The sequence below is a fragment of the Drosophila guanche genome, unplaced genomic scaffold (genome assembly GCF_900245975.1).
Source record: "Drosophila guanche unplaced genomic scaffold, DGUA_6, whole genome shotgun sequence".
Classification (NCBI taxonomy): domain Eukaryota; kingdom Metazoa; phylum Arthropoda; class Insecta; order Diptera; family Drosophilidae; genus Drosophila; species Drosophila guanche.
In genome coordinates this window covers 6,139,620-6,164,877 of record NW_022995748.1, presented here as the reverse complement: position 1 = coordinate 6,164,877, position 25,258 = coordinate 6,139,620, and the positions used below count along the sequence as shown (strand labels likewise).

The 25,258-nt window shown below is 41.1% G+C and overlaps 1 protein-coding gene across 6 annotated transcripts in view; it reads right to left on the bottom strand.

Moving 5' to 3' along the window:
• The window catches only part of LOC117584822 (disintegrin and metalloproteinase domain-containing protein 10), a 93,479-nt gene that overhangs the window by 24,804 nt on the left and 43,417 nt on the right, over positions 1-25,258 (bottom strand). For all 6 annotated transcript variants that reach the window (XR_004573875.1, XR_004573874.1, XM_034273946.1 and 3 more), the window contains exons 3-4: positions 1,733-1,929; positions 1,122-1,677 (exon numbers count right to left, since the gene is read on the bottom strand). Coding sequence is in view for 4 of the 6 variants with exons in the window: in XM_034273946.1 (XP_034129837.1) it covers positions 1,122-1,677; positions 1,733-1,929 (753 nt within the window). In the remaining 2 variants the exon portion in view is untranslated. The remainder of the gene's footprint in view (positions 1-1,121; positions 1,678-1,732; positions 1,930-25,258) is intronic.

The following is a 25,258-nucleotide window of genomic DNA, read 5'->3' as shown; positions in this document are numbered from 1 at the left end:
TAATATTACGTATGCCCCATGCAGGGGTGTGTGTGCGCATGTGCACCTTCTTTGTTGCAGAGTTGCATAAAAAATTGACCATTGAACTGGCAAGAGAATATTTTCTTTTATTTTTGTTGTTGTTCGTTTCGTTTTCTTCATGCGTGGCTTGGTTTTAAAATGAAGTCGCTTGGACGCCTTTTTGCATAAACCATGAACTTGCAACGTTGCCCCTTTTCACCCAAAATGCACATCCATGTGTGTCTGTTTTTCTTTGTCTCTAGAGTCTGTGGATCCAACAATGTTGCCAACTGCCACAGCTCCCTCCCCCAATTTTCGATGGTGCGGAGCAGAAAAGTTAGGAATTGTTCGGTTATTTTTTGTACTTTTGTGGTACTCCTCTCCGTAAAGAGAACATCCTTAAAATTGTTTAATAATAATATTTTCTTCATTATTGATGAACAGCCTGTGGAAGTTAAAACCTAGCAGGAGCTGTTGAAAAGTTTCACCTGGTTGTTTTGTTTTTGTGATCCAGCAAAAGTTCTGCCATGACATTAGCTAAGCTCTGCTGCCAAAATTTACTTGCATGTATAATGTTTACTGTAAACCCAGTGACAGCTCTCTGGTATAAACAAGTTGTTGAGCTTAACAACTTTTGAACTGATGTGCCACCTTGCCTGCGTACCCATCCAACTGCAGCACTCTGTGAGCCGCACTTGACATCCACATGACAAACAGACAGCCAAAAATTATTAGCAAGCACTCGCGACAGTCATAACTCAAGTGTCAAAACAGCAGCGAAATGTTATCAAACAATTTCAAGGTTGGCTTGTCCTACCCCCTCCCAAAACTCCCATCCGTAGCTCCCCATCAACCTTCAAACGAATGCCGGAATGTACTCTCTTTTCGGTACGTACTGCGCTGTTCCCCATAAAATAAAGCCCTCAAACTTTTGCCGGAAGCCAGCCAAATAAATCAAATTTAACAATGTGGTTGGAGGTGCGAGTGGAAAGGTGCAAAGGTGCGGAGATGCGGAGTTCGGGGAGAAGAAGTTTTTTCATTTCTGCATCGGCAAGTTCTCTGCGTGCCAGAGTTGGGGGGAATGTAGATTGAGAAGAGAGAGAGAACTTATTTCGACTTACCTTCGCGCACATTTTCGTAGGCATCCTCAACATGTGACTCCTTGTAGATAATGGAGTGAAAATCAAGTTCTCCCTCAGCATTATCCTGCTGCTGTTGGTGCTGCTCCTCGACGTGTTCCGTTGTTGTTGTGGGTGGGAATGTTGTGTGAGGGGACGACTCCTCAGAGAGCTCAGGGCTCGTCGTCGTCGTCGTCGTCGTTGTGGCTTCAGCAATTTTCTTTATGAAGTTTTCTGTCTTATTATCAACGGCAGTTCTGTTGTAGTTATTTGTGTATTTGTTGGAGTTGCGGGAGGCCAAAGGCCGTGCTCCTGTGCTTGCGGCGCTCCTTGGAGTGACTGTGAACTGTGTCTCCGTTGTGGATGATATCGCAGTGCGATTTGTGGGAAAATAATGTTTGGCATGTTCAACATAATAGGCATCACGTTCCGTTATTATTTTACCCTCGAATACCCCATTGTGTATGGAACCAAATACATAACTATTACGATCCCCTATCACTTCGCCCGCATAGATATGATCCGTGGAGACATCAATGGGGCCGTTGCTATCATAAAACTAGAAAGGAAACGAAAGTAAATATATGGCTTGAGGTGTATCGAGCTATACTCACGTCTAACTTATCACTAAATGTATTTAAATCACGTTTTAATCTAAGATGGAAGTCTCTTCCATGTGCTGCAAACTTTAAATGTACATAATGATCTTTGGTCACTGATCGTCGCGCCCTGTTGTGACTAGCTCGGATGTGCTCGTGATCATAGTCGAGTGTTTCGTAGTGGGATATGTATTCATTAAGTCGTTCATGACCTGCAAAAAGACAGAGCAAAAAAATATTAGTCAAATATCATAAATAAATGTTAAATATATAAAACTCCTTTCCACTCCTTTGAAAAATCTTAAATATCGATTGGAAGCTAAGAAAACAAATTGCCAAGAAGCATAAACTGAAAAACAATTCAGCCCCAACCGCAATTTCAATTTAATTGAAGGCCGGAAATTGAAACACAACACCCGGCCAGAGGCCACAGCACAACTGTCGCCCCCTCTCTCTCTCTCTCTCTCCACCCCTGGTTGGTCATTTCATTGCCACTCCCGGGCCACAGCACCCCCTCTTAATACTTTTAACGTTTGATTGCGTTTAATGCCTTCGTCGTATGTGGTAGGTAGGTAGGGGGCTCAGCATTTTCTTGTAATGCGTTTACTGTTGCAGTTGTCCTGAGAGCTGAAAGTTGTTGCACATGCCGCACAAGCTCAGCAGTTGGCAAGTGGCAGGACGGAGTTTCTTTGACGGGCACAAACATATTTATTTTGGCAGATGGACTGGAAAAATGGAAAACGAACAGCAAGAACGAGCGGCTACGACGAGGCAGGGAAATGGCAGGGGCTGTGCCACATTCGTTTGGGGCCGACAATATTCTTGCTTTTTCCCCAGTTAAAACTTGCACAACATTTTTAATGCATTTACAACACACACACACACACACACACACTCGCCTCACATAACTGCATTACTTACGAGCAAATTTTGAGGCCAACAGGGAGAACTGTGCACTAAGGGCCGAGGGGCCATGTGGCATGCCTGATTGCCTAATGGAGTGTTGTGTGGGACCATAGACCAGTCCCAGTGCCAGTGCCAGTCCAGTCCAGTGGTTGCTCTTACAGCAAATAGTTTTTCCTCTGACGGACTCGCATTGTGTCGCAAAAGTCTCTCCAATTTGTATCAGAATCGAACATCAAACGCATCAAATAATGCAGTCTGCTAATGTGACTCTCTTTGATGGAGCAATCAAAAGGAACTGTGAGAGGAATCATTCATGGCATAAAACGAACACAAATTTACCACTTCACTGGCACATTTTCCTTTCAATTTATTAGTTCCAGTTATTAGTTCTAGTTTCCATTTTCTGTTTATCAATTCTTTAAGCTTTTCTTATCAATTAGATTTTGCCAAAAATTGTTTTCATGCACAAGCTTAATTCCTCTCAATGGAGCCGCAAAATTGAACAGTAACTAATTGAATTGGCAGCAGATGGACTTAAATAAATGCCAGAGCCACAGAGCAAAACCATCAAATTATCGACAAGGATTAGCTAAGTAAATACGAATGAAAACAGAAAATTGGCATAGAATGGCATAGAGCAGAGGGAAAGCGGCACTAAACCGAGCTGAAAACAAAGCACAACACAGTCTTCTCATCATCCACAGCCAGAGAGTCCTTGAAACAAACTCTGGCTAAAATCCAGGCTAGAGAGCCACAGCGGCAGGAAGAGGCTTAGTTAATTGCGTTCAAAAAAAGCCGCAAAAATCGATGGTAAAATGAAAATAAAACTGAAATATCTGTGGTCGGCATACAGACAGCCAGCAGCAAGAATTTCAGGTGCAGAGGAGGATTGCAGTTGGCATGAGCGAGGAATTTTAATTACTTAAAAATTCGGAAACGCAAAAAAAAAAAAAAAAAAAAATACCGGCCGCTTCACAGGATGCGGGTTTTGCCTTCAAAATGGTTGCCGCAAAATTATACAGAAAGAAAGAAAAAAACGCTGGCAGCAGGGTAATTAAACTGAATGCTCAAGCAAACATTAAACAAAATATATGTATATTTTTTTTAGAGCCAACTCCGGGATGATTTCAGCCAGAACAAAGACTGGGACGGGATGCTAAGGCAACCGCTGGCCAAAGGGTCATTCTAGTAGTTGACCTACAAAACGGTACAAAGGTTCCAAACGGGCCAACAATGCGGAAAGCCCATTCAGCGACTGATTAAACAAAGCTAAAAGCCCCAAAGGGGTTGAGAAAATGAGTCAAAGGTGCCAGCAATGAGGAACTGCGAAACGAAAGCGAAATGGGAATGGCAACCAGGTCTAAGTGAAGGTTTAGTGTCATTAGTGGCTAAGTCTAAGCTTAGTTCGATTGGAAATTATCTTAATAGCTGAACAGGCATTTTGCCATTCGATTGGCAATTGTCATTTGTTGTTTAAATGGCATACACAGCTAATTGTTTATATCTGAAGGTAAAGTTAACCTTTTTAATGCATTCAAAAAGTATTTTTAATGATTAAAGTTAATACTTTTGAGTCAAAAAGAGTTTGTCCATAGAATAAATATAATTCGTTCTTTGGATTGGAATTTGGCATTGATTTCTCCTAAATGTAGCTACAAAATAAATTCTATTTTTAATTGAATCCCCATCCAGACGGGCTCAGTTTGCTGTCCGAATCCATTCCAATTAGTGGCACCTTGACTTGCATCTGTGGCATGTTGCTTTCCCACTCTTCCGGCCTGCCGGTGGCAGCAACAGCAGCGTCTGGACACACAGCTGCACAAATGGCACAGATAAATATAAGAAAAGCGCAGTAGAAGAGGAAAAACCAGCTGAGAACGACTTTCGCTAGTCGCTCTTGGGGCAGGGGCAGGGGCAGGCGTGCACAGAAAATTGAATATGGCAAAATGCGCTTGACCAACGAAAAGGCCAGCATAAACATGGGAAAAACAACAACGGGCAGTGAATGGCTTTGCCCGACTTTTCCAAGCGAAGCAAAAAAAAAAAAAAAAAAAAAAAAAAAAACATAAAATAAAAACTTTTCTTTTTCAAATTGTTTTTCTTTCTCTCCATCTCTCTCTCACTCTCACTCTCTCTGTCTTTTAGTCTCTACAATTTCCGCAGACACGTTTGGCAAGTTTTTCCAATCGATGCCACTTCAAAAGGAAAACCAAAAGTCCACGGCACAAAAATCTGATTACGAAAAACAACCAAATAAAAATGAAAATTGGTAAACCGGTTCAAGTTAAAAATGTTTGGGGATACCAAGCGGCAAAACTCTAACTCAATTGAACCCCACTACTCGCTCACAACAAAAAGAGGGAGTGCGAAAAGCGATTTTCGTTTTGTCTCACTTAGATTCCATTAACCCAAATTCTCGCAGCGCTCAGACCCATCGATCCATGTCGCCAGAGCCAGAACAAACGAGCATTTAATGCGCTCCGCTGAAGAGGCATGGAGAAAGAGAGAGAGAGCGAGGAAGAGATTGCACTGCTGCCCAGGAGAGGGTTACAGTAGACGCCCCAGAGATGCAACTGAAATCCAGAAACGAGTGGCAAGTCCCACTGCCGCGTTATTCATTTTTAAACTTCTTGTCCCCCGAGTGGCACATCTAACAAGCAGGAGTAGCCCATCCAGGGACGATGATGATTCAATTTAGTTGCACTGTGTGGCCAGAGCAAAACGGCTTAAATGGCTCTCCAGCTGCAAGCTGGATATCGGACCCATATACATGCTCATTCTTGATTGATAGGCTTAAGTGTGGGTGGCAGGGAGGTAAGAGGTAAGCGGCACTGCAGATAAGCTTTCTTTTACATCCCCACAACCAACCCAGCGACTTGCATTTGAGATTCGTTTACAGAATTTGAGCTTGAAGTTGATGGATGACATTGGGTCATGCGAGGGTGCAGGGCGCAACGCTGGGGATAGCTGTAACCAGTTGGACCACAAATTCAGTTTGCATTTTCGTTCACTTTTCGGTGCCAATATTTCGGTTAAATGTTTGACCAAACTGTGTGCCGATATGGTTTAAAAGTTTGAGCTTAAAGAGAGTCCTTCGGTTGCATAAAAGTTACCACAAATGTGATTAGGAGAGTCTGCTGTTGATCTAGCAAACAGAGCATAAATTATAATCTATCAATTTTCTGGCATCATCAACAGCAAGCAGCAGTAGAAAATAGTACCATTAAATATATAACTCCATAGTTGTAGCATTCTTCTGCAACAGCTCAATGGACCAAACTTTTCTAGACAGTTCCAGAATACATTCAGAGCACTAAGAAGCCTTCTATTTCCCCCCAACTTCAGCATAAATGCCACCATTCTTCCACCATCAATCTTTGAGTTTTATGCAGAGTACAACTTGGAGCTCCCTCTGTGTGTGTGAGTGAGCGTTTTTGGTGGCTTTCGTACTCCAAAAAAGTACTCCAATTATTGGGGGCACGTGCGCAAGTTGGCGGCGACGTCAATTTACATTTAAATCGCCTCAAGTTGAAGGATGAAAATGGAAAATAAATAAAAGTACAAAATACCCCAACGTAAAAGGCAGGGTGAACTGTTACATACCCTTTACGTACCTTTTTGTTTTGTTTTTTGTTTCTTCAAACACTTTACATTAATGAATGAATTCTTTAAGCAAGCAAACATAATTAAATATATTTTCTAAATGTTCCTCAGACATGCATACTTAGCCTTATAAAGGGTATGAAAAAAGGAGCAGAAAATATCATAGAATCGAAGAAGAAATCATTAAATTCATTTCGATGCTGCAGGCAGCTGATGAAAATATTTTATTTTTCCATTTGTGTGCCTGGGTCATGGCCTTGCCACAGCCAACACACAATGAGAAAAAAAAAAGAAAAATCGAACAGCGAAGAAGTAAATGAAAAATAATCTTCCAATTGGGGCAAAAGTCTCCAGACAGAAAATTAAATACTTTGACGCTTAAGTGAAATTCCAAGAACGTAAAAGTTATTTTCAACATTAAAAAACATGAGGAAAATTGTTAAAATTAGACGCGAGCCGCTTTGTTGTTTGGATTTGATAAATATATACGTATTTATATCACCCACTTTTGTGTGTATATCCTGCTTCTTGGTAGGACTCTGACCGCTGATAAAAATGATTGCAGTGCTACGTGATTTATTGCACTTTTCTTGGATTTTATTTGACAACCTTTCGTGAGGTTTTTCTCCTTTTTTCTGGTGTGCTGAAACTACCAACACTTCAACACACACACACACACACACACACACAGCCACAGCCACAAGCGGTTGGTAAGTCGGAAAAACTTTAGTTAGAGTTTATTTTTTCTGTTCGCTTGGCTTGAGTTTGGGGGGACAGCCGGCCATGAAGGACCATGACGTGCGTCCCATTAGGTTCGAAAAATTGCAACAAAATAGAGAGAGAGAGAGAACAAAATTCGAAAACTTTAAACGAAGTTTCCATTGGACGTCTAATGTCGCGGAACGCGCATTATGCGCTACTCGCGATAACTCTCTTTGGGTCCATCTTGGGTCAGCAATGAGAAGTTGGTACACCAAATTGAGTTCCATATCAACATAACTGATGAGCCAACCAACAAGTTGATAGTCCCACCAGAGTCGTTATACATCTTTGCACTCTTCAAAGTTCAAGCGGCAATCATCAAGGAATTTATCTTTGGTGTGGCTTTAAATAAAAACTACTTACAGGCACATATTTACTGGTGCTCAAGTATATATATAAACCTCTGATAAATAATTTAAGAATCGCTTAAAAGGAGCTTTATGCGCAGAGACAAAATCAGTCGCAATTTCGCTTACTCGTGCGGCGGTTGCAGTTCTCGTAGAACCCTCAACATGTGGATAATTCCAATTCTTTTGCTGTTTTTACAGCATTCAACAGGCCACAGCATTGCTGTGCCAATGAGGTTAACACTTTGCAGATATGAAAAATGAATCAAAATAAAATTAATTTCATGATGTTTTTCTTTCCAGAATGCAAAAACAAATGTGGAAATGCAAACGCAGTGCAGTCCTTATTGCCTCCAGTATGCGGAAAAGTGTGAGGAAAGCAGAAAAGAACAAAACCAACAGCTGACGAGCCTAAAAGCACAACTGAATGTCTATCAGGATAAAGCCAAGCAAATGGAAATATTACTTAACTACAGCAAAGCGATCCAACAGAGCCTGTCGGAGTCCCACAAAATACTTCAAGGACTTCAAGGAGCAAGTGGAGCAGATCAAAAGATCAAGAAATCACAACTCCACGAAACAAGTTGTGGAAGATCAAAACAAATCAGGGTCAGGGAGAGGGAAGCCCAATTGAAAATCAAGCTAGATGACTTAAGGGAAAAAATAAAAAGGATTCAGAATATAACCAGCGAGTGGCTGCAAGAGAGAGGCAAAATTAAAATGACAGAAGTCTAAACACCATTAATATGAATATCGAAATACAAAAGTAAAAAGCAAGTTAAAGGAAATATCAATAATATCTATATCAAAATTGCCTTCAAGCACGAACAAATAAAGGTTGTCTAATTTCTACAAACATGTAATTTGCAATATTTCTGGTTGTAGAATCGAACAATTTTTTGGCATCGCGGAAAGACCATTCCGAGTATGCCAAAACGTTATTTTCCTTTTAATATTTAGATCCCCAATTTTGTCATTTTCTTTTTAAACTTGAAAGAGTGATTGCAAATAGAGAGCAGAACTGCTATGGAACATAACTTCTACACGTAAAAAGTAAAGAGGATTCTTTAAAATCCCCTTAGAAAACCGAAAGTCAGGAAGAAACTGAAGTAGAAATGTGACAAAAGCTTTACGTATGCATGATGTGTGTACAAATGTTTTGTATTTTTCATTTTTCAATGCTTTGCCGCTGCATTTCCATCTGTACCTTACCTTTTTGTACCTGTTTTTTTGTGTGCTTTTTCTTGAGTTCTGCACTCGTTTGGTTGTGTGCAGCAGGTTCTCTCTCTGCCTGATGGCAGTGCAAAGCGCATTAAGTCCTTGGAGCAACAGCAACAGCAATAACATCAGAACCGTGCAAACAAGCCAACATCTGTAATAACAACAATTACAATGGCAAAGCCCCTGCATAAGCAAACACAAGACAGATAGGGGACTCTGACTCCGACACACGTCCTTCGTGTGCCACGTAAATGGGGGAGAACAAAGAACAAAGAAAGGCACATTAGGAGCTATCCCTAGTCCCTTGGATCATTCGGGATCATGCCGAGCAGAGCAAACAATGAACAAATATTCCAGCAGATGGAAAACCCAAAAATTGCATGGCATTTTTCAAGCAATTTTGGCAACACAAATCAAGTACTTGAAAATGGTTTAAAGCAGTGCAAACACCCACCATCATAACTGATGTTTGCTTATGCGGGGGAGGAGTCTGCATTGTATGTGTTTGTATCTGTGCCTAATTTGCAGGCAGCTTACAATTGCATTGAGCCCCAGAGGCGACACCAAACCAGCAAACACAGCTACAAATGACGATAAATGTGAGAGACATTAGCTAGCACGCAGGCCAGCGATTAATGAAAATGAAACGATGATCGAAGGGAAGATCGAAATGTAACTCCACCAAAGAAGACATTTTATGAAATATTAAATGAAACTCCTTGGATTATGTGGCACATTAGCGTAATGTGCATTTATTTTTCAACCTCTAAAAAGCTTTCAAGTGCTGCAAAAACAATGGAAATGCTAGGAGGAAACCTTGAGCATTTTTTATCCTACGACAGACTGTGGCAAAATGCATTTCATTTTGTATCCTTTCTAATAGTTTCCACTTATTTGCATGAAGCTGACAACAAAAACGTTTACATTAAAAAGCAGAAGAAATGTTTAAGGGTGTTCGTTAAGTGCTGGCACAACAACAACAGCAGCAGCAGCAGCCCCTTGGGATCCATCAATTATAAATTGAGTTAAAGTCGATCGATTTCGCTGGGTCACAAAATAATTACCATATTAAATTCGGGGCAGGCAGCCTGCAAAACTTTGTCCCAAGTCAGAGGACAAACTTGACCACAGGCTGGAGCATGGGGCATGGGGCATGGGGCATGGCCATGTGGCTTGGGCATGCATATCGATAGATAGCGCCAAAAGCCAAGCTGTCAGTTCGGTCCAGTCCAGGCCGTTGCATAAACTAGCCAATAATCCCCTAGACCGAACAGACAGGCAGACGAGGAATGGCGGGGTCGGGGGTTAGCCAGAACTTGGCAACCATCAGAGGCGACAGAGGACAACAGTGCAAGGCGGGACGAGGCCAAGGCTTGGCCAAGCTCTTCGAAAAGCGCCTTAAAGCTGGCAGCAGCAGCAGTGGCAGCAGCAACAACAACAAAATGCTGAAAAACTTTTCCATGTAATGCATCACAAGTAATTTCACTAGCAACCACATACACAGGCCAACTTTTGTGTGAAAACTTCAAAAAACCAAAGCAAAGTCCACTTTTTACACTAAAGAGAAAGAAAGAAAGAACAAAGTGAGTGCGAATCAGCAAGATAGATCCATCAGTAGAGGCTCAAGAAAGGAGCGTACTTTGACAATCCGTTGTCATGGCAATATTAATAAAATATTTACTTTAAAGAGACTTTGCTCAAAAGAGATTAGCAAGAGAAGTGCTGTTAATATTCAGTTCAATTCTGTGTGCACATGCATAAAGTGCCGTTAGCTTAGGTCTGGGGTGCGCGCAAGCGAAAGCTTGCTTGTTTTTGCTTTTCGCAAAGGTAGCGAAAGAAGAGACGACGAAAGCAAGCATGCAAAATTGTTTTTGCTTTGCGGCAGCTAATTGTGGTCGGCCGGAGTCCCGCTGTATTTCGTTTTGCTGCTCTCCCCCGTTGCTCTCTAGCTGCACATCACATGGAGCATGAGTGAGAGAGACAGTGATACTTTTCGCTTCTCCAGATCAGCAGCATAAATCTTTACTTCAAATTAAGCTCTGATTTTATTCGCTCGCACCAGCTATTGAGCATTTGCCATGTAACACTTCGACAAATGTATGTAGACTACGCAATTTACATACATTGTACGTACTGTAAGCTTGTAACCTTTTTAAGTGCTAGCGCGCGCCCTCACGATTCACGCTTTACAGACAAAACCCGCACAGAGTCGCGGTCGACTTTTTTTGTTAACAGTTTGCATATTGGAGTGGGAGTGGGAGTGGTAGTGGGAGTATGTCTGCCAAGGAATGCTGACAAAGCATGATGCTTATTGACCGAGATTTCTCAAATTGTATGAATATGAAAAAAGAAACCCCCCCAGTTATTATCTACAGAATGCTTGGCTGGAGGGCAACCAACCAGCCGGAAGGAACAGTCCTTCTGTTTCTGTTTCTGTGAGTCAGCGCGAGATAGTATAAAGGGAATGTTTGTATTAAAAAGAAAGAGGGTGGAAGTCAGCTGAAAAATAGGATAATATGTCAACGGCAGAAAGGATTTAACAAACCGATATACAAAATTAAATTGATAAAGGCAAAGGATATTCTGATTTTTATTCCCAGTAGAAAGCGTACCAATATGCCTGAATTGTTAAGATATCAAACTAATTAGTTCCTTTTGCTTTTCTTTTCTTTTTTGACAGGTTAGGAAATTTGTATAAAATAAATCCCAAAAATACATATGTAAGAATGATTTTAATTTTCTCTGACTAAATGCGAGATGAAAGTCCGGGCAGGGATCAGGGCGGATGTACCATTGTTGAAGGCCTTGCATTTCATTAGACTGGAATTTTAGAATTTATCTAGCAAGTAATTGACACGGTCCGGGCAGCAAGAGCAAATAGCCTGAAAGAATTCAAGGAGAAAGGGTGGCAAAAAACATGCCAAGGACAACGAAAACACAGAGTTCAGACTCGAGAAAAGATATGCAAGGAGGAAAAACTGCTTGAGGACTACAAGAACAAGGATGCAGAAAACTTTGCACAAATTGCAATTAACATGAGAATTTTGGATTTTCGATATCAACAGCCTTGGACAAGGATGAAGATGATGATCAAGAAGGGATTTCCTCATTTGACATTTCATTGGATTTGATTCTAGCAAAATGCAAGGAGTCCAGTCCAAGGAGCTCTCAGAGCCATATCTGTAATCATTATTTAATGAATTTTAGCTTGGGGCTCCCTCGTTCCTCTCCAGCTGGCTATCCGAAAATTATTGCACAACATTTTGCATATGTAATCAACAGCAGCTCAAATCAGTGTGGACGTTTGGCCCATAACCACTCGCAAATTAATTGAATTTTGGCTTTGAGCTTCGAAAGTGTATCTGTGATTTCGACTCACTGTGATTTAACACTGCAACAAAATGGCACAAAATGACAGAAATATTGTCCGGATTTAATTCACAATTAATATAAATTAAATTCGATATTGAACAGGGGGAATCAGAGTCCGGCATTAATATAGATCGATGACGGATTTAATGGAATGAATCGGGTTAATCCGCAAATGCTTCTCTTCATGACAGAAATTAATATTTCAATTACGTTTAATCATTGAATAATGATAATTTGCTTAAGAAAAACATTTTTCCGGCATCTTAAACCAATGAAAATCAAGATTTTGCTTCATAAATTGGCTAATAAACATAGAACTCGTATAAATAATAATTTTGCCACTTATTTGGGGACACTTTTGCTTATGAATGGCGCTGGTGTCATCACATCATAAACATTATATTTATGCAAAATACACACCTACATTGAGGACCTTTTTGTGCGTGTGGCCTCACATGAGGGTCAGCGTATGGATAAATATGCCCAAATACAAAAGAGCAAACAGACAACTTGAGTAAAAATATTCATAAATTGTGAACAAAGCACACGCCTCTCCCTTTGCGGCCATACATTGGCATCTGTCGCTCCGTTTAAAGCCACTTTCGACGCTTTAGTTTAGCTTCTGAAGGCCAGTGACTTGGGTTGCTGTTGGGTCTTTTTTTTTCGCTTTATTTTTGTAGCAGAACCACAAAGGGAGGACCAGATCTGACCAACCGACAGGAAGACAGACAGCCAGCGAGCGACCGCACACACAACACACACAAACCTAAGGCTTAACTTATGGATTATGGGCGGGACCCTGTTTTGTGGTGAAACAGAAAAGCAGAAGAGCAAAATGTAGTCTACATTTGGGCGTTGCGAGACACGAGCGCGTAAAAACCGAAAAGCAACGCCAAAATGGCATTAGCACCCATGCGTGTGTGTGTGTGTGTATGTTTATGTGCGTAAGTGTGTGTGTGTGTGTAAGCTGCGGTCACAGCGCGGCCAAGTTGTTGTATTCCCCTTGAACAAGCTATGCCATGGACGCCTTTTTAGGCGGATAAGTGGAGTGGCCATGGAGGGAGACAGACAAAGGAAGAGAGAAAAGAGTGCTGTCTCATTAGGTAAGTGAAAAGGAGTGTGCCGGGGGCCTGGAGACAGATTATTTATGCGTTTAGCTAAGCAAAAGTTAACTTAGAATACAGCCAAGGATCCAACAGAGCGTTTTGGCAATGAAAACTACGACTGCTAATATTATTTTTCAGACACATAAAATAAGCAACAACAAAAATCAAATATAAATTTATCGCAAGTAGAAAAATGATATAAATTCCACTAATTTAATAATTGGAAGGTGAAGAGTGTTAATAGTTATAATGCACTTAAAAAACAGCTAATTAAAGATAATTCCTGGGATAGAAAATGTTAATTTTAGCTAATAGAAAAATTGAATATAATATAATTTAATGACGAGTAGTAAGCGAGAAATAAAAAACAAATAACAACAAAAATTATTGATATTTCTACCAGCAAATAGATAATTAATTTTCTATGCACACAAATTTAGCATTTAAAGAATTTCTTTCACGTAAATCAATGACGAATTCGTGTGAAAAAAATCCAAACTAATCTTTCATGAATTTGCCAAAGCTAAAACCAATCAAATTTGATCAATTATATTCCAATCACTCTGCCATAATCATTATTTTGTACTCTAAGGTATGGAAAACAAGAAGAAAAACATAAACACTGAAACTTAATCCCACAACCGAAGACTCAAGATTCCACTCTCTCCTTCTCGGCTGGGAAACACTCTCCTTGGCCACAAAAGCTGACATTAATAGGCCAAAGCTCTGGTTTGAATTTGTAGCATAACAAATTAACATCAAGTGCCTCACCGCCACTCACAACACAGGGTAGAAGGCAAATACAAGAGGAAAATAGCGCTAAAGAGACTGAAACGAAGACTTGGCCACGATGGGCCAAGATGGGCGTGTAATTGATGCCAAAGCAAGTTCAAATTACGACAAATTAAAAAGTGCCAGCAGTAATGTGGCCGAGTGGATGAAGGAGAGTGACAAAAAGCAAAGCTGCGCGTATTATAAACTAAATGAAGCAAGCTATAAAGTAATTTGAGACACGGCCAGAGCCACAGACAGAACCCGGGAACCCTTCAGAGTCGCCAACCCCACAAGCAGCGTGTTGCCATGGGGCTTGAATGGAGATCTCGTTAAACGAGAAAAAGGTAGCATGAAAGGAAGTAGCAAAAAAAAACGATAGATAAAAAAAGGGGGAACAATTTTCATTTGCAGGACATCGACGCTAGGATGGACACTACGGGGGTCCATTGTTCATTGGTTGCCAATGCCAATCATTCAACTGATTAGTTTGATTTTACCGCCACGCTATTTCCGTAGACAAAAGGGGAACGGTGCACAGATAAGGTTGCCAGACAATGGCATGCGTTGAGACAATGCCAGGCACCAGCGGATAACCGGATGCGGGGCAAAAGTGTCACAATTATGGAGGAGTCGAGCTGCCCTAACCAAAATACGTAACTTTTTCCCACTAATTGCTCCCAACAGTGGAAAATTCTGTGGATGAGTATTTTCGCATCTTTCGCTTCCGTTTCGGTTACCGCTTAATTCAATTATCGATTAGGTTTATTTTCGGACACTCGATTGAATGGATGCGTTGGGATATTAGGATGTGAAACGAAAATTGATTACTCAAGATAGTTTACAAAGCGTTTGTGCCTGATTCAAGGTGGGAGAGTGGGAGAGAATATCTTTTGGAGTATCTTAAACGCATCCCCAAACTTGTTGGAACATTTTTTATATTTAATTCCCTAAAATAAATAGCTTTCAGCTTTGGTTTATCCACTGCATAAGCCTACAATGAAAGGGCTTTACACAGAACTCCATTCCAAAATTTTCTAACCAGACAGCACTCTAGAATGTCTGTGATGGACCAACATTTTAATGAGCTACAAAACCGCAGAGGCACAGACTTCAGACTTCTGCCAAAACCACATCATAGAGTAGAGAATGCGAGAGGTTGGTTGGGTGGGGGTGCAACACAAATTCTACTTGAGACTTGGGCAAACAAACTCGTTATATGAAAACAATTATGATGTTTGCTAATCCCAGTGAAATTCCACAGAGAGAGGGAGAATGCCTGCTATTGACAGCAGACAGGTACAAACTGATAGACAATGCGCAAACATCGCTGGCAACAGCCATACAATGGGATTATTTGCGTAATTTATAATTAAATAACATTAACAATGGGATGGGGGCGAAGATTGATTTTCACAATTAATAAGCAACAGCAACATGAAGCAAACATATTTGCTCTCGGAAATACAATAATCCCAATAATGGTAAGCAGACATCGAAGCACGAACTGCACTGAGTTATTGACATTCATTACATAGCAGAGTGCAAGTATGTGTGTGTGGGTTTTGGGACCCAAGCAGCGTTCAGGGTAAGGAATTCAATCTGAAGGAGGTACAAACTCTGTGCTGCCTGGAAGAATGGATAGGAAAAACTATTCTTCCTCCTCTGATTACATTCTGTGCTGTGGACCAGAGACCACGCAAATCAACAACAATTGGCTTTTGTCCACTGAGCCACAGCACAGCACAGTTCCATCTTTGCACAGCAAAAGGAACGTAGGAAAGAATTCAAATTGCATTCACATAATTTTGAGATATTTTTAAGAATTCTTTGGGTACTCAATAAGCAAAGATTGGCTTGTATTTTGCAATCATTCATCCATGTAATGTTAGGGTGTATCAATCGTCGACTCTGGGTGTGTTTTATTTTGCTGGCTTTCTTTTTATTTTATTTTATTTTTCTCTTTGGCTTTGCCATTTCAAGTGGCACTCGAAGTTCCTGCTGAATGGGCCATGGGCCAAGAAACTTGAAAATGGCATCTGCGAAACTATTTAATAGTTGCACGTTGCAACACTTACCACGGGGCATGGGGCATGGGGCATGGGGAAAGAGAGAACAAAAAGGCACTTGTTCGGCTCGCTCTATCGTTCTTGCGCTCACTAAACTATGTTGCAGGCATATCAGCAAAGCAACAATGTGACATGCAACAAAATTTCTGAACATACGCATTCCCCAGTAAGCCCCCCCCATACCCAAATGCCTTTCAATCACAAGACTCAAGAATCGCAAAAAGGAGGAGGAGGAGGCCAAGGATGGAGGAGCAAGTTCTTACAATTGAAGAACTGGGCGGAAAAATTTCAGCTGGTTGTAAAAATATGGAGTGGAAAACAAGAGAGAATAAAACAAATTCTGCAGAAATATTCACTACCGGAGGAGGATGAGGAGAAGGCACACAAAAATCACCAGCAAACTTTGGTCCATTTTTTGTTGTTGTACAGCCAACAGCAGCATGTCAGAGCAGCGACAGGGAAGAGCATGAATAAAGTTTAAAATGCTGTCAGGCGATGCATATAGTGTGTATATACACGTATAATATACATAAAGAAAAACTTTGTTTATTCCGAAACTATGGCAAACAGTGGCTCCAATTCACAGCCATTCAAACATTGTGGAGTGTTGGTTCGCTGGAGAAACAAATGCAAATATACCCCTAGATGGGGCATTGAGTGGGGGAACACAAAAAAATACAGAGCGTACCGAAGAGTTTTTAACATTTACCATCGGGGGAGCAAAAAGTTAAGAGTGACAGGTGGAAATATGTGGGAGTTGGGCATTTTTTCCATGTTATATCAATCAATGTACATTGATGAATCATCGTTAATTTCGACAGTCAAACTTTAGGTTTTTGTTGTGAAAAGGTTTTTGTGTGTTTTGCATGAATTTTTATTTAAATGTTATTAATATTCATTAATGATAAATTGGAAAAAATGAATGAAAGTTTGAACAGAAAATAACACCGAAGGCAGAATCTTTGTCTTTCTCACACAGAGTAGCTTAGCAGTGTCTGGCAATTACCATTTAAGAAGCCATCAAATCCAACATACTTACTAACGAGAATTTTTAACCACGAACAAAAGAACTCAAACTCGTAGATAAATTAAACGACTTGTGGCTAAAATTAAAACAAGTTTCTAAAAATACAAAAAAAGTCAATCCAAAAAATGTAAACAAACTGCAACTGGGGAGCCGAACGATAGAAAATTACAAAAGTTTTTGGCCAACAATGTCTGTGTGGCTGCATCTGTATCTGGATCTGGATCTGTCGTTGCGTCTCTGTGTGTGTGTGTGTGTGTGCATATAAAATGCAAAAAATATCCTTTGCCAGTGGTTCTGGGGCATCCCAGTGATAGTGATAGCAATCAAAAAGTATCAACAGCTGTGTTGTAAAAGTTAATTCATTTGTTTTGCGGGTGGGTTGCAAGCCATTCCCCATCCTGTTGACAGTCCCACTGTCAGGCAACCAATTCGCAATTCGAACTGGGGCAAAATGTGTTGCACACACACATCAATTGTGTGCCACAATTCAACTGAAAAATAAAAACAACAACAAAAACTTTACTAATTGCTGAACAGCCCTTGGGGCAACCTACAAATGAGAATATTTTTTTTTAGGTTTCTGCCAAAATCTAGAGTTTAAATAAGCAAAAGTTACGTTTAACACACACTTTCGCTCGAATGCCACCCATTCCCTTTCCCCAGTGTAATTTTCATGCAACATTTTTTGTTTTTTGTTGCTGTTGTTGTTGCCATCAGTCTCAGGACTGACGTACATTTTTAATGAACTTTAAATAACATGAAAAATGTATGCAGGCTACATAAAATATTTCCCTTGCCAGGGTCGTGCCGCTTCCTTTGCCGCCACACAACCTTGCTCAACGTCAGCCATCGTCCAGAGGAGAAGTCGTGTGGGAGGTGGGATTTGGGTTTGGTCGCTCAAAATAATTGAAGGACATTTTTTTTGTCGACCGTCAGATGTGGGTCACCGTGCGAGTACGAGTATTGTGCATAAAATCCAGCAACGACAACAGCGTCGATCCTATTGACATTTTAACTTAACATACGCCCCGCATCCAGTGACAAGTCTCACAAAAAGTATAAAAAATTGTGTGTTCGTTTGCAGGTATTCAGGTGCACATGTATCAACGCGGACCAACAAAAATTGCGCGTCACGCAAAAAGAAAGATTAAAATAGAAGCCGCTTTGAAAGTCAGGACGAACGGATTTTTTGTCATTTCCAAAGCGACTTTTCAATTTTGGCAGCAACCAAAACGACCAGCAGAATGTGCGAATGGTCGGGTCGGTCCATTTCATGCAAATATTGATTTATCTTTTGGTTTAAATACAAAATCCATGCTTTGGCTGAAAAGTAAATGCAAATAAATGTATGTAGATTTCAAATGAAATCCAATGGGAGTAAGCTAAATCAACAGAGAACTCAACAACACACACACGAATATTTGTATACTTATTTATGGCAGGCTTTTCAAATGCTTCAAATCCTCAAATGCAACGCAATACAGACATACTAATTTATATCCATACCTATGCATGGTGTGGAACATATAAATTAAACAACCAAAAGAGGAATGTAAATAAATATCAGGGATTATTATATACATTTTTTTTTCTGTCTTTGCAGATCCAGGTCTATGCTCACATTTATATTTTGGTGCATTAAGTAAATTCCCTTCATAAGGCAGTCAAAGCTAAAGCATTGGTGCACTTACGTTTTTGAGGAACTGTTTTGCTGTTCCCCCGTTACTGTCTTGTCTTTCCGTCTTCAACTGTTGTTGCTGTACTCATGTGGATGAGAGAAGAGAGAGAGAGAGAGCGTGTCATCGGTGAAGTCGCTCGATCACAAGATCGAAGCGAAAAGAGCTCCTAGGTGTTGCCGTGTGGAAGCGAGTTGTGTAAACATTAGCCAATTGTAGTAGGAGAAGGCTTCACAAAGGTTGGAAGTCATGCGTCTCAGTCACACCTCAGGTAACTACTACGTGCTTGTGGGAAAGGAGGGATGATAAATGAATGAGAGCCCGACATGTGTGGTTGAAGAGCAAGAGAGTCGCGCACTGTTTTTGTTCTTGCTTAGGGAGCGCTGCAAGAAATGGCAGAGAGCAACGGAATTAAGAAACTGCGAGCGAGTCAGCAGAGTATGAGGGGGGGGAAGCGTGCTAGAGTGTGAGCAGAGCATGCGGGATGCAAAACGGGAAAAATGCGGATCGGGAGATAAGACAACTAAAATGAACTGCGCCTCGAAGCAATAAAAAAATAAAATTCTAAAAGTCGTAAGATTCATAAGGTAGCAGGAATGCCTGAACAAGAAACTTTTTCTGTTGCTGTTGTTTTTGTTTCTGTTCCACCTGCAGCAGCAGGCAAGCGGAAAGGGAATGGACAATAAAATCAGTTTGGCAGCCAAGTTTCGAAGGGAAAAGTGTTTGCATAATGAAACAATGTAAAAGAGAAACGTAAAACCAATACGGAGAAAATGAAAATCCCATGCCCAATCAACCCAGAAGGAAGTCCAGGGAGAAACTGCAAGGAGCAATTGTTGTCGGTTCACAAAGAGCACTAAACAGGAGGTTGACCTCAGAGGGAAACAAGTAAAAGAAAACAAGGAAAAGGAGAAAAAAATACAAAAAATTAATATAAAACTGCAATGCACTGACCTGCATTTCTTGGCTAAAACGAATAACGGGTCTGACGAGGTCTAAAAATGAAGTCGAAACGGAAATGAACAGAAATGTTAGCAACAGGGGAGTGCTTTGGCAGGACGAGCAGGACGCGCTCGGGGTGGCTACTGGTAGAAAGCGGTGATTGAAAGCATAAGCCATAGCGGATAGCTGGGGGAAAAAGTAAAAAGTTTTGCACAAAAGTAAGCTAACTTAGACATGAACACAAACAAAACAGAAAGCCAGCAAAACCGAACCGTAGAGAACCGAAACGAAACAAAACCGAACGGAACTGAATCCTGGGCAAAGTTTTTTGGCCCTTCGCACTCTGAAGGTAAACAAAAGCCGAAGCAGAAAAGTAGTTGGCAACGCACGAGCTGTGACTGTGTTCTGTGTTGTGTGTTCTGGAGTATCCTGGACGGATGATATGGAGTGCTGGAGGAGTACGAGTAGAACAGAATGGAATTGAAAATGAAAGACAACTTGACGTCGACTTCATTTCATGATTAAGTTGCCCGTATCGATTTCCTTTCAGCAGACTTTATGATGATGAAAATGGAAGGAAGCCCTCCGCTGGCTAGGCCACCGCAAGGACCTGCGCCTGCGGTTGTCAAGCCCATCCACAGCACTCCCTACCCACACACACACATACACACACATGTGACTGACTCACTCGCATTCAAAACAATAGATGACGAACAAAATGAAAGAAGAAGCCGGGAAAACCCAAGAAGAGGTTGAAAAACATACATAACTTGTGAGGAAAATGTAATTGTTGAGGACATCTTGGGACTCTTATGGGTAGTCGGGTAAACAAATAAACAAAAACCCACACAAAAAACGGTTGAGCAGGGATATGGGCCACAGAAGATAGGGGCAAGGGGTGTATTGTGATGGCGCACACTGTACTTACACTTGTGGTTGATGTGTTAAGTGCACGAAATTTAACAAATAAACATGGAGAGAGAAAACAGCGAACAAATCAAAAGAAACTTTAGCTAGTAAGAGAACTCCATTTTAAAGCAATTATAGGAAAGTCCAAACAACAATTCTTTGGGTGCAAAAAAAACAGAGTAAAGCATCTAATGTACAACTTTATGGAGCCAAAGAGAAGCGTCAAACGCAGCGTAGGCAGCAGGATGTGTGCCAAAAATTGAAGGACAGGGCCAAGAGTGACGCACTGTCCGAACAAAGCCAGCAACCACACAGACGGCAGTCTGTCAGACTGTCAAACTATATACATAAATATATAGAGTTTAATATGTGTAATGGCACAACTGAAAATGTGGTTTTTATATCTACATAGTCATATATTTTTGCCTCTGTGCACAAACATAAATTCATAATGTCAAAATGGATGCCAGCAGTGACACGAACACAGACAGCAAGGAGAGGGAGAGTGGCCAACGGAATGGAAAGAGCAGCAACAGCAGCGAACAATTTAAAACATAAATTCATAATTTATGTTTACATTTTAGCAAATGTTGCCAAAGACAACATGCCATGCCATGCCACCAACATCCCACCCACAACAAGTTGTACCATATTAAATACAATTTTCGACACCCGCAACATAACTTTATATTATGCATTTTCATATTATTATTATTATTTTCATTTGGTTAGTCCAGTTTTCAGTCTATTTTTCGCACACATTAAATGGCGGGACTGGGCACTAAGGGGAGGGTATATCGTTTTGTCTCTCTCCCAGTGTGGATTGGCAGATTAGGGATAACGGATTCAGCGGTAACACTCTGCGCCAGTGAGGCTCGCTCGGTTCGTATATCTGTGATTTATGTTCATAAATACCTTAGGAAGAAATCTGTTCTCTATCTGCAGCTGATTTAGATTGTTCTTTACATTATGATAATATAATAATAATCTTCAGTTTACGGAGATATTTCACTTGTAATATGAATCACCAGAAACTTTCAAGCATCAAAAATTGAACATAGAATTTATATCTATCAATTACATCATTTTTGTTAAAATATTCCAAAATTCGCTACTCCCTTGGTATGCTTACATAAATTGCATCCGTCATATTAACACGGCTATTATTTAGAGATTTTAGAGGCTTTTCTACTATTTTTGTTTGGTTTCTGTTGCATTGTTGCGTGGTTGATAATGCGAATTTGCATATATTATAAGTCCCTGCCCAGTGGCCATTTCCATGGCCAATGAACCACACGCATACCACTCCAAAGAGTGGTCTCTTCCACCCGTTTAAGCGCTTCGTTTGTATTCCAACATGAAAATTAAATCAATTATTTATGGATTCATTTTGTTTGCCAAGAGGGGTAGAGACTGGAGTGTGCGGTCAGTCGACCATGAAGTTTGTTTTGTAAATTTCTTTATATCCATTTAATTGGCGCAGATTCTGGGGCTTCTTCTGGTGTGAGTAATTAATAAATAATTTCCGCTTTGTATGTAGTTCATGACAGATTGCCCCCTAGGATTCAACCCCCCAAATTGACGCTGATGTCTCTGTCTCTTAGATTAATGGCTTGCCCAATGCTTGTGGAAGATAGCAAACACTTTAAGAGGATGATTCGAAGTTATATGTTGAAGAAATATTTCATTGCATCGAAAACTCTATCTGTACGTCCTTTACATCAATAAGAAATAAATATATCACCAGACTGTCATCCTTCTATGCGTTGAATCCATCAGAAATGTTCTTTCTTACCTAAAAATAAAATAAAGAAAATATTTTTGTTAGTTAAAGTCAGAAAATTAAACACATGCTAATCGAATACATTTGTACAAAGACTTTACAAATCCATTACATAGAGTATGCACTGTACCACACCCACACATACATATTTACCTAACGTCATGGAGTAATAAAAATATCATTGCCTACTTCTATGGGCCATTCAAAAGGCATTTGAATAATGCCCTCGGCTTTCAACTGTCAACTAAAATGCCATAAAATTTGTCCTTAAATACCAGAAATGCACATTATAAATTTCACCTTTTTCCCACACACACACACACACACAATGGATAGACCCACTTCTGGTGTTTGGGGTCTGGGGTCTGGGGAGATCGTTAGGAGAGAGAAAAAAAGACACAAAACAAAAAAGTAAAAGCACAAAGCAGATGCAAAAGACAAAGCCAAAAGGGCGAGAGAACGAAAATAACGAAGAGAATAAGCGCCGCCATCCAGTGGGAAAAAGCCCATAAATAAACAACAGGTATAAAGCGGACTTAAGAAACCCAGAAGGAAACCCCTGGCTAAGGTTATAAAAATGCAATTTCCCTTTGCTTTCCCCCGTTTTTTTTCTATATCAGAGCACACATATATTAACTCTCTCGCGTGTTTACTATGTACCTGCTTACATATGTACATCAATGTGGGAGGAAGAATAAATTCCAATACAACAAGCTGAAAGCCGCTTTAGCCGAAAAATAACAAATGTCTTAGCAATTTGTTCGGGCGCAAAGAGCAAAGAAAAACGTAGAGAGTAATATATGTGGTGGCAAAAGTGAAAATTTGCACAGAAACTGGCCCCAAAGGTGGATTTTGCAGGCATTTTCTTTTTGCCTTTCGACAAAGCCTCAAACAGGGACGCGTAAATTTTGCAGCAGGATGCCTCAGCGCTGCAGCGCAGGAGAGAAAAATGCAAACAATTGCAAGCAAAAAAAAAGAAATTCTACTCTGAAATTGAAAGGCTGTTTGCCAGACGGTGGGCGTGCCACACACAGAGTGGCAGAGTGCCCTACCACTGCTCCCTGTTCCTGCCCCGAGCCGCGCTGCCGTGGGCGTGAAATGTGTAGAAGGATATACTGCTGCAGCGTAGGAAAGAATTATTGCGCCTCCTTTCAATGCCTTTGCCAGAAGGAAGTCGAAAGACAGTTCAAAGCAACCAAAATGAAGAAGTGAATTCTCTTTGCCAAAAAGAGTGCCAAATGCCTGCAAGTCGAAATAAGTCAATGATTGGAATGAATGAATGAATGGCTGAATGGTGGAATGAATGCCTGAAATTACAGCTAATAGTCATACGTCTAAGCTGAGTTCTGATTTAGTCGCAGGGCTTATGGCATTTCGATAGCAAATCTGATCTGCAGCTTCATTTGAAATGTACATGCCTAAAAGCCATGGCCCATATTCGATCCACAAAGGGGGCGTGGGGCACGCACACACTCAAGCGCCGGATTGCAGCTAATTGGAGCTCTCTGTGGGGCACTTCCTGTGCACGAGACCCCAGGGGAATGGCCCAAGCGGCTTATGGTGTGGGCAGAGAGCTTCGGATAATTAGCCAGAGAGATTCACCCAACTCAACTGGCCTCGTTGACAGTAAACTCCTTCAGCTTTTATTTTGCTTTTGGATTGGCACCTCAAAGTCAATTTATACATTTTAAATAATATTTGTAACAATTTTATAACTCAAACACACATTTAAAGGCACAGAAAAAACCCATCAAATGACTGCATAGAAACCAGTTTCAATCTGTGGGGGTTTCTGCAGCTTCTTGGCTGTCTCCTTCTGCTACCACTTGAGCATCCCTCGAGTCCTCGGGGGTTGCCCATGTCAAAGGAGAAGAAAAATATATTTGCTTGCTCAACAGTTTGCTTTGGCATTAAACTATCCCTCACACTCAGTGGAGAGCAGTGAATGAGCGTTGGCCTTTATCTGCCCTGCATATCAAATGAGAGCCAGCCAAGACGGTGGCCAAGACGGCGACTTGGACTAGAGAGAGGGAGAGGGAGAGAGTCACAGCACACTTTGGGGCATTTCTTTTGCAACATCTTGATAATGACCAGTGACCTCAATACCACAACGACAGAGAGTGGGAGGGAGGTAGAGAGGGAGGAGAGCAACACACTTTCACTTCCTGCCGGCCATGGAGTCCTTCCTGCTGCTGCTGGCTGCATGCCACATGCCACATGCCACATGAAGGAGCCCCTCTCTCTCTCTGTAACACTTTCGCTTCTGTGTTTGCATTTAATGTAAATTTTTCACACTAAACACGTGCATAAATCATCAGTAAGCAGAGAGGGAGAAAGCTCAACTTTAGCTCAAGGCTAAGTTCTCCATTGGATGGAGATCCATCTGCTGTAGCTGCTGCAGCTCCACCCACAGTAATGTCAACTGCATATTAAGGCCAGGCCATGCCAGCTTGTGGCTGCCTCCACTCACAGTGGTAAAGGTAACAGCCTTTACACTGAGAGAAATCTAAGCGCAGCGATGGATATGCTCGCAGAAAGTCCTTCGTTTTGCTTTTGCGCAGTGCCTGGAGATGCATATAAAATAATAATAATAATAATAATGCAACATGCAACCTGGCAGAATGTCGCACACAACCCAGGACACTTGTCCTGATTATGTGGCGTGGCATGGCAGCAGCAGCAGCAGCCAACATTCAAGGAGCAGGACGGAGAGAGTGAGTGAATTGTGGCAACTGCAGGCTGCTGCTGCCAGCACCACAACCACCGAAGGACAGTCACAGTTGGTGGTTGCAACGTCAGGCAGCAGCTGCAACTTGCATTCTGTCCTCCTGGCAAACATTTGTTTTGACTGACGATGGGGTTGGTTGGCAGCGAGCCCCTTGGCCATTTAAATTTATGTCTATTTGTGTGCTGCCTGCTGCTGCTGTCCTGAAAGGGTTTTCAAATCGTCCTTAATGATACTCCAAATTGTTATCCTGGGCGTTGATGTGTTTATCGTTTTATTTATGCCCCCAACGCTGTGTGTGCCTGTGTCCATTAATTTTCAC